Source organism: Salvia hispanica, chromosome 1 (assembly GCF_023119035.1).
Source record: "Salvia hispanica cultivar TCC Black 2014 chromosome 1, UniMelb_Shisp_WGS_1.0, whole genome shotgun sequence".
NCBI lineage: Eukaryota > Viridiplantae > Streptophyta > Magnoliopsida > Lamiales > Lamiaceae > Salvia > Salvia hispanica.
Genome location: NC_062965.1, coordinates 31,230,188 through 31,240,370, shown reverse-complemented (window position 1 = coordinate 31,240,370; position 10,183 = coordinate 31,230,188). Strand labels below are relative to the sequence as shown.

At 34.7% G+C, this 10,183-nt stretch overlaps 1 protein-coding gene across 2 annotated transcripts; it reads left to right on the top strand.

Annotated features, from left to right (window-relative positions):
- The first annotated feature begins 1,151 nt into the window (after positions 1–1,151).
- LOC125192813 (putative UDP-glucuronate:xylan alpha-glucuronosyltransferase 4) lies at positions 1,152–5,495 on the top strand. Of its 2 annotated transcripts, none has more exons than XM_048090580.1 (4): positions 1,152–1,231; positions 3,145–3,848; positions 4,493–4,937; positions 5,050–5,495. In XM_048090580.1, exons 1-4 carry the CDS (start codon positions 1,209–1,211, stop codon positions 5,474–5,476), a joined length of 1,599 nt encoding a protein of 532 aa, XP_047946537.1. In that variant the 5' UTR covers positions 1,152–1,208; the 3' UTR covers positions 5,477–5,495. The 2 variants fall into 2 exon arrangements, with proteins under 2 accessions (XP_047946537.1, XP_047946464.1); XM_048090507.1 differs by having other exon boundaries at positions 4,487–4,937.
- The last annotated feature ends 4,688 nt before the right edge of the window (positions 5,496–10,183 follow it).

Genomic DNA, 10,183 nt, shown 5'->3' with positions numbered 1-10,183 from the left:
CTACTCAAGATTTGTCTTGTCCCTACATATATGTATTTGTATAGATGTATGTATGCATGAAAACACATAGTATATACATGTACAGTATATGTGTATATGTTAATATGGGTATGTATAAATCACCTTGATTTTTAGGGTTTTTGCCTTATGTATTTGATGTGCACCTTTTCATGTATAAATATAGCTAAGTATTATCTTCATTCAAAGGTAGTCTCAGTCAAAAAGGGGTCTTCCTATCTTTGATGGCCTAAAAAGACATCCAAATTAAGAGCACCCAAATAAACTGTATGAATTATGAAAAGTTCTCTACTACCACTAAAGCACTCTCGTTTGAACCAAATTTAACTCTCTCTCTTTATGTATATATGTTCCTTTTGATAACTATTTGACCCTTGCTTTGATGTCTCCCTAAGTAAAGAAACCTTGTTCAAATAGGTTAAATCTAGATAAAGCTACCAAAACTATTAGTCATATTAAATTTAATTATCTCTTCACATATCTAGCTATCTAAATTCTCTTCACCAGTCCACACTCTACACTATATTTGTTGAGAAGAATAAAAGAAAAGTATAAGTGTGTGTCAGGAGATAATAGAGGATTAGCACCCCCACTAATTATCTTTTCTCTCTCTTGCTTAAAGTAGATTAAAAGCACTATTAACGAAAAGCAATGTATGGCACTATCTACTCAAAAGACTTATGCTTTTCGACCTTCAAATACGCGTAAGGGGCCATGTGGGGGCTAAAGCGATTTAATTTCTTTTCTAAAACACATTGATTTTAGGTCTTCTAATCTAATTATGTGAGAGCGAATATATAATTATGCACAAAAAAGTTTGTATTTGTTGGTGATGATTATCTAATTTAACTATAATTAAACAAGTTGGGCTAGCTTGAATGTATCTCCGAATTAAATAAGTAATGTAATGAAAATGACACAGCCTTTAATTAGGAGATAGATCAAGATTGATGAAGATTAAAGTGAATGACTACATGTTTTAGATTAATTGGCGTTTGATCCTGTTTTTTTGCAGCGTTTCGTTGTGAGACGTATATTTGATTCGGTTCTATATATGTTTTTGGTTTGAAAAAAGAAACATTTTTAGCGCAATAACTATTTCACCAAATTTTTATTATTATATGAGAGTGGTTGGAAGCATATGTGTATTAAAGGCACACAACAAGGGGAAAAGTTGTTGCGATTTCCACATGACAGCCTTCTTAATGCAAAGGTGACGGAATTACGTAACTCATTCTCCTTTTTCCTCTAAAGTTTCCTCACTAGTTTTTCTCTTATGCTGTCGGAACATTAAATTATTCCCCTAATTGATGCTTCCTCCGTCTGTGATTAGAGACCTGGATTTTTCTATTTTGGTTCGTCCGCCAATAAGAATCTTAATTCACTTTTACTATAAATATCAAGGGAAATCCCACATTCCACTAACCCTTTTCACTCACATTCTACTATTTTTTTTATCCACTTTTCTTTATATTTCTTTACACCCGCCCCAAACTCAAATGAGTAATACCCCCTCCGTCCACCAATAATCGTCTAATTTTGCCATTTTCGTTCATCTACCAATAAATGATCCACCTTCCGCTAGCATTTTTCATCCACTTTTTACCATGTGTGTTATGCCTTATGAGAGTGTGGGGTCTATTCTACTTTTGTTAGTGGAGAATCGGACTCACCTCATTAGAGAAGAAAAAGTTTCCTTAAATAGATTGTTTTACTTTTAAAGGAGATTCCAAAAGATACGGAGGGAGTACATTTATTAAAATCTGTGTCCTATCAAATTTGGCCTTTTAATTATTGACGCAGGGAGTAATATTTTGGAAAAGAGACTTCCGAAAGGTGTATGAGCAAATAAGTGATCGGTAACTGTCGTATTTACCTAGCATAATTCGAACGCGAAGTCTAGTGTTCAGTATTGTTTGGCATTGAAAAAATCAAGAAATGAAAAAATAATAAGAGCCCCTAAATAGGCTAAGCACTTAAGTACTCGGTCGGTGACAGTCATGTAGACGCAGGAAAAATCTCGCAAAATTTTCACCTAAAAATTGGGCTGCTTCCACTCACTCTTGAAATACTATTGGGCCATGAGAGAATGAGAAAATATCTCATTTATATCGGTGGGGAAGTTGGGTTCAAGCTTTGGGTTAGTGGGATTGGGCTGCCACAAATAAAATGGGCCTTCAACTTGGGCTAGTCAGTTGTACAGGTAGAATAGTTAAGGGCGACATGTCTTATTTATCCACAGTAGTTCATTTATTGAAAAATTGAGGTACGACCATACTAAATAGATTTGACACATTGAGCAAGCCTTGGATTACACTTAATACCCAAATTTCTAGCTTACTCAATTTTTACTCATTACCAATCTGATCGTCCAAAACCGTACCTCAACACTAACTACAAGTTCAAGTCATTTTGCCCATCTGATTTTTGGACAAATACGTTGATTTAGTCTAATAATTATGAAATTTGTAACAGTTTTAGCTATCGCCCAATAAAAGAAAATTTCTATATAGAAAATGTAATATTTGGCTAAAATTTTTAAAACGTCACTCTAATGCTCTCTTAGAATAAAATGCATTTGTTTCTTCCATGCTGTCATTTTCGGTTACTATGCTTTTTAATACTCCCTCTGTCCTATACATATAAACTGAATTTCTGTTTTATAAGAGGTAGAAATATTTCATATTTAATTATAGAATTTATTTATCTTTTCTTTTACTTTATTATTTATTGATCTCACCATCCACTATATTATTTCAACTAATTTTTCTTCTTCACTCTTACTTTACCAATTACCCATTAAAACTCGAGCTATCCCCAATTAGCCTAGGACAGAGGAGTATCTGAATATTGATGTACTATGCTAAAACTGTTTTCTACTATTTTACAAGAATTAGTTATATAATAAAAATATGAGTCGGTAGAGAATGTTGAAAATGCTAATTACATGTCACCCGCATTGTGGAAAAGCAAAGCAATACAATAAAACTGCCAAAACGGATTAGACAAGGAAATACAATATTGCAGCGTGCATCCATGGTCTTACTCTTACAGTTACAATCCACCTACATTCCATCCATCCCATATTTAACTACCTCAAACCCTCTCAATCCATGGCAAACACAGCAATCAAAATTCAATGGCCTCGAAGCCCTCGAAGCCGAAGCCCCTCACCTCCTCTTTCCTCCTCTTCTTGATAGCCCTCTTAGTCTTCACCACATACTACCTAAGACAGCTTCACGACGACTTCCAAATCTACCCCAAACCATCACTGAATCCAGCCTGGTACGACGTCGTATCACGGGAAATGGGGCACGAGTGGTTCAACATCGGGCTGGTGAACATGGATGAGGACGAAGCCGCAGCGTTGGTGACTAAAGGGAGGGTTTTGAAGGTGGAGATGGGAACGCTGGATGAGGGGTTGCGGTGGTCGGACTTGTTCCCAGAGTGGATCAACGAGAGCTCGACGAAGACGAGGTGCCCGGAGCTGCCCATGCCGGAGTTCGGGAGGTACGAGGAGCTGGATGTGGTGGTGGCTAGGGTTCCTTGTAGGGTGTGTGAGGGGAGTGGGTGGAGAGATGTTGCTAGGTTGCATGTGAATTTGGTGGTGGCTAATTTGTTGGTGAGGAGTGGGAGAGTGGGAGGTGAGAGGCCGGTTTTGGCGGTGTTTTTAGGGTGTTGTGGTCCGATGTGGGAGATTTTCCGATGTGATGATCTTGTGTTGCGAGTTGGTGATTCTTGGATTTATAGACCTGAGTTGAGGAGGATCAGACAGTTGGTGCACCTCCCGGTCGGAAGTTGCCAGGTCAGCCCGGCATTAGCACAATCCGGTGAGCTACTGAACCATTACCCGTTTCGTTGAGGGAAAATTGTTAAATAAATCACAAAGAATGGTCAAATTTTGGTCCATTTGACACTTTTTTATTGAAAATAAATTACAAAGTTTGAGATTTTCGCTATTATTATCACATCCTTCCCTTCTTCCGGCGAATTACGTGCTGATGTAGCAACCAATTTAAATATGTGGACGTCATTTCGTACTTAATTTTGAATATTGTTTTGTTAATGTGTTTTAAACCGATTGCTACATCAACGATTAATTGTTAAAAAAGAAGTATTTTATAATAGTGAAAATCTCAAACTATGTGATTTATTATTTTAATTTTGAAAAATGTAGGAAGAACTCGAATTTGACTATCTTTCTAGTTTATTTGGCAATTCGCCTTTCTTTAGGAACCCTTTTTAGCCCCGTTTTACCTTTTTGGACATAAAATTATGTGAGTTTTCCATGCTCTTATACATAGGATAATAAATCATTAAAAGCATAGTATGGTAATTCCTATAGTAGGAAGAAAGTTGGTTTGATTACTTTGATATACTAGACGAAGGAGAGTTGTTTCTTGAGTAATATAGTTAGCAAATTAATCTAACTAATTGAGATCAAAATTAAAAGGTTGGTTGTGTTTAGGTTCAGAATTAAGAGGTGCAGAGGCATACGCGACAGTGCTACATTCCTCAGAAGCATACGTGTGTGGAGCCATAGCTCTAGCACAAAGCATCCTCCAAACAAACACGACCAAAGACCTCATCCTCCTCGCCGACGACCACATCTCCCCCGAATCAATTGAAGCCCTCCGATCAGCCGGCTGGAAGATCAAGCGAATCCGACGGATACGAAGCCCTCAGTCGAGGAAGAACTCCTACAACGAGTGGAACTACAGCAAGCTCCGCCTCTGGCAGCTCCTAGACTACGACAAGGTCATGTTCATCGACTCTGACCTCATCGTCACCAGAAGCCTCGACCACTTCTTCACCCACCCGCAGATCTCCGCCGCCCCCAACAACAAGGAAATCTTCAACTCGGGCCTCATGCTTCTCGAACCTTCCCTGTGCACCTTCAGAACTCTAATGAAGAGAAGGTTCGTGATAGGAATTTATAGGATTTTATGTGTGCGATGCAAGGTTTAATTAATTTTTCAAAAACTAATTTATGATCTTTTTTATACTTATTTTTGTTTCGCTTGCAAACAGGTGGCTGGTTCGCTCCTACAATGGTGGCGACCAGGGCTTTCTCAACGAGATGTTCCCGTGGTGGCACCGCCTCCCCAAGAAGATCAATCACCTCAAGTTCTTCCGGTCGGATGGGGGCCATGAGCACCGGATAGCGGATGATGCCTACGCATTGCACTACCTTGGAATGAAGCCGTGGATGTGCTACAAGGACTACGACTGCAACTGGGACAAGGCGGCCACGCGGAGATTCGCCAGCGACTCTGCCAATGAGAGGTGGTGGCGCGTGTATGACAGCATGCCGGAGAAGTTGAGGCAGTTCTGCGCCTTGACGCCGGAGGCGGATGCCAGGATTAGAAACAATAGGGTTAAGGCAAAGCGTGCTAAGTTTGGTGATGGACACTGGAGGATCAAGGTGAAGGATCCCAGGCAAATTCACTTGTCATGATTACTTTGTTTGTTATATATGTGTGTATATATTTACTTTGATCAATTGCCTAGACATCATTGAACCAAACTCAAAAATCATATTTTTTATATATTTACTTTGATCAATTGCCTAGATATAATTGAACCAAACTCAAAAACCATATTTTTCCAAATAGTATATGAAGTTGAGTACGTGGTAAACAGTTTATAAACTTTACCTCCATGTTCGTTATTTGGTACTCTCTCCGTCCCAAAAGAATATGAACATTTGGTTCGGCGCAGGTTTTAACGTATAATTGGAAAAGTAAGACAGAGATAGAATTTTTTTTTATTAAATTATTGTTAGTGGAGAATGAATCTCACCTCATTAGAAGGAAATGAGTATCCAAAAATTAGAAAGTTCATACTTTTTAGGACGGACTAAAAATGAAATAGTTCATAGTATTTTTCAATGACGGATGAAGTATTTTAGATATACTATTGTTGCACTGTATACTTGTAGTTGGTTTTAGTGGTAATAAAAGGTGCATCCAGTTTGTGGTGCCGCTACAAGAACATATTTTCGCGTTTAAACTGATATCATAGTGTAAAAACCACGCGTGTCGTATGCACGTCTCCAAATCTACTCAATAGGATCTGTTTGTTCCAACAGGAGTAATCATTTATATAAGGTAAGTGCAGATGTCGCTCCCACGAATAGGGGTGAGAAAAAAAAACTGAAAACCGAATATCCAAACCGAACCAAACCGAAATTTTGAAATTCGGTTCGGTTTTTTCGATTTTTCGGTTCGGTTCGAGCGAAAAAAAAAACTGAAAAACCGAATTATATTTTAAATAAAATAGTATATATATTTATTCTATTATATCAGGGGAGTGTTATATTGCTAACTCAAACTTAATTGCTAACTACAACTAAATAATAGTCATTATATATTCAAATTAAAGACCTAGATCATCAACCCTGAAATGTCAATACGATCAACAAAAAAAGTCAATAAGACCATAGAATTAATTCCAAAAAATATCAATAGGGGTATTAATGTCAATTAACTACAAAATTAGTTATAACTAACTTTTAAAAGAAATCCCAAAATTTTAAATTCATATAACATATACTCCCTCCGTCCCAAATAATTTGGGACATTTTGACCCGGCACGGGTTTTAAAAAATATAATGGAAAGTGAGTTGAAAAAGTTGGTGGGATGTGAGTCCTACTTTTAAACTATTAGTTTTATAATAAAATGTGAGTAGGAATGAATTAGTGGAATATGAGGTCCACTACCAAAAATGGTAAAAGTGAAATGGGACAAATTATGTGGGACGGTCCGAAATGGAATACTTGGGTCAAATTATCTCGGGGACGGAGGGAGTATCAAATTAAAGATAATTTTATATGGATTCCAACGATATCCTACATGCATATGTTCCGACGTCAAAATTTGAAAAAAAAATTCAAAATTTTTTAATTTTTTTAATAAACAAAAATGTCAACATACTATATAAAATATGTCAATATAATACATGTATAATGTCAATATAATCAACGGGTTAACATTCTTAAAGCATTGTGTTAACATTCTCAAAGCATTGTGTTGATATTTTTGGAACACTATATTGACATTTTCATCCAAAACCCTAATTTGAAGTTTTTTTCTTATCTTTTTCGATTTAATTAATAAAAATGAAAATTACACGTGGAAAATTGTAGACCACACGTTTTCTAAACCCTAATTTGGGACATTTTGACCCGCACGGGTTTTAAAAAATATAATGGAAAGTGAGTTGAAAAAGTTGGTGGGATGTGAGTCCTACTTTTAAAGTATTAGTTTTATAATAAAATGTGAGTAGGAATGAATTAGTGGAATATGAGGTCCACTACCAAAAATGGTAAAAGTGAAATGGGACAAATTATGTGGGACGGTCCGAAATGGAATATTGGGTCAAATTATCTGGGACGGAGGGAGTATCAAATTAAAGATAATTTTATAAGGATTCCAACGATATCCTGCATGCATATGTTCCGACGTCAAAATTTGAAAAAAAATTCAAAATTTTTTAATTTTTTTCGATACAGCAAAAATGTCAACATACTATATAAAATATGTCAATATAATACATGTATAATGTCAATATAATCAACGGGTTAACATTCTTAAAGCATTGTGTTAACATTCTCAAAGCATTGTGTTGATATTTTCGGAACACTATATTGACATTTTCATCCAAAACCCTAATTTGAAGTTTTTTTCTTATCTTTTTCGATTTAATTAATAAAAATGAAAATTACACGTGGAAAATTGTAGACCACACGTTTTCTAAAATCCTATGGCCTTAAATTAGTTGTAGTTAGCAATTAAATGATGAGTTAGCAATTGATCACTCCCCTATTATATCATATATATAATATATATTCTTTTACTATATTTTATATAATATGTATTTATATATTCTATTAATTTTATATTATATATTTATATTATATTAGTATATATAAAATAAGATAAATTATATATATATATATATATATATATTAATATATGCTCCATATTTTTTTGCTTTTCCGGTTTTATTGAAAATTTTGGTTTTTCGGTTTAATTCGGTTTTTTTAGTTCGGTATTTTCGGTTTTTCGATTTTTCAATTTTTTTCTTTGGAGTCGGTTTTGGGTAGCAGCCGCCGCATTTATTGTACCCTAGGAGGGCGGGTTGTTACAAAAACGAACCGAAACCCGAATACATACCCCTACCCACGAGAAATAGTGATTGGACTTGGTGATCTTGCACACTAGAGAGAGTTAGCTAGGCAGCCACGTTCAGATTTATACAAACAAATCAATATTAATAAACCTAACCAAATTTAATAAATCCACGCAACAATCAACCAAAACATAGTAAAGGAAAAATAAATCCATAACCATAACAAACAATTTCAACTTTATTTACCCAAAAATCCAATACATTTTATATACCCTAAATTAGTCGAATATAATTGGTCGAGAAACTAAAGAAAGGGGAAACTAAAACTTCCTGATTTTTCGCCAAAAATGCAGCGGCCTCTAAGCTAACTGTCCGAAATGAGGAGGGAGTCTTTTTTCGTGTTTAGATTATGTGAGTTGCGCATTCAGTGAATGTGTGTTCAGGTTACGCATACAATCAGGGGCGTAGCTGCATGAAGGGGATAAGGGGCATTTGCCCCTCCTCAACATACTTTTTTTCATTATTTTATTTTATAATTTTTCCACTTTTTTCAATTTCCTCTATAAATGCTCCATCACAAATTCTTAAAATTTCTTTATATAAATATTTTTGCCCCTTCTGAATTGAATTTCTGACTCCGCCCCCTGCATACAATTACTACATTTAGTTGAATACGCATTCACCAAAAGGGTGTTACACATATAATTTTGTAAATTAGAAAAATAGTTCCCATATTGAGAACATCTCTTCTGTTTTATCCTAAATAAATAAAAAAAGCTGAAATTCAATAGATTAGTACTGTTACATAAATAGTTTTAACGCAATAAAATCGACATATTTGTTTATTTGATGTGAAGTGGGAGGACGTTGATGAGATATGTATTTTTGGAGTTTTGTGCCTTTAATGGATCGATTAGTGGATACCTCGATTAGGAGTAGATTGAATAGTGGATCGATTAGTGGGCTAATTACTGGGCTGGTGAGATACTTTAATTTTTGCTATGTTTGAGTTTGGGCCATTTGTAATTGGATAAGGAAATAATGAAATGTGGTCACTTTTTTAGAACCGTGAGTAAATTATAAACTTACAAAACATCCAAACTCAATGCCCCATGCATGAAATTGCCTCGATCTCATTAAATAAGACTAATAAATAGGTCTTTGAATTGGAGTCTATGTGTTGTGTGCATTATCAGGTTGGTTGAATGGTCTCTTTCTTGTAACTATATATATCAATACCTAATTAATGTAATTGACATTTCAAAGTAGATCAAGTCATATTTAGAGTTCTCCATCAACATTATATTCCACTTTTATCATTTCCGTATTTATTATGTTTTATTAATGTTCTGTACTAGTGTTATTTTTTGTAACACTTCAAAATGATATTTCAATTCCAAATTAGAACATCGATGATAATTTTATTTGCATGTTAACCTTATAGCATATTGTTATTTAAGATGAAAATTAATTTTATTTCATAATTAACATTAATTATATGTCAGTTTTCCATCGTTAAATATAAAGTTAGAAATTTCATCACGAACGTCACCAAACTAATTCATAAAGGTATTGATACCTTAATTGCATTTAATGTTTAAATGATCAATCAAATTCACATTAAAATTAAGAGAACCAACATTTGGTGGTTAACCTATATTTTTATTAATGCTTTAAAAAACCTATATTTCCATTAATAATAAATATCACAAAAAATAGTGCAAGATCGGATCGTGGTGAGAAGGCTTAAGATGTAAAATCCAAATATACATTTAACTGACATATTTGCATCTTTTATAATTATAAATACATTATCAATATTAGATTTGTAAAAAACTTCTCACTTTTTACATCGTTAATTTTTTTTTCTTTCCGGACCCTTACAAAAAGTTATCCCTTATTTATTCTCCATCATAATTGTCATTTATTGAGCTCATAATAAACCATGTTTTATAGGAGTAGAATAAATATACAAGTATACAACGCTAGCTAATCAATATTTGTTGCAAGGTTAGGACGTTTAATTGGTTG

Excerpts from the sequence above, each read along its gene's own strand:
- LOC125192813 (XM_048090507.1), top strand. The coding sequence starts at position 1,209 with ATGACAGCCTTCTTAATGCAAAG. Across the intron at positions 1,232-3,144 it reads ACAGCCTTCTTAATGCAAAG|CAATCAAAATTCAATGGCCT; the intron begins GTGACGGAATTA and ends TGGCAAACACAG. Across the intron at positions 3,849-4,486 it reads CCCGGCATTAGCACAATCCG|GTTCAGAATTAAGAGGTGCA; the intron begins GTGAGCTACTGA and ends GGTTGTGTTTAG.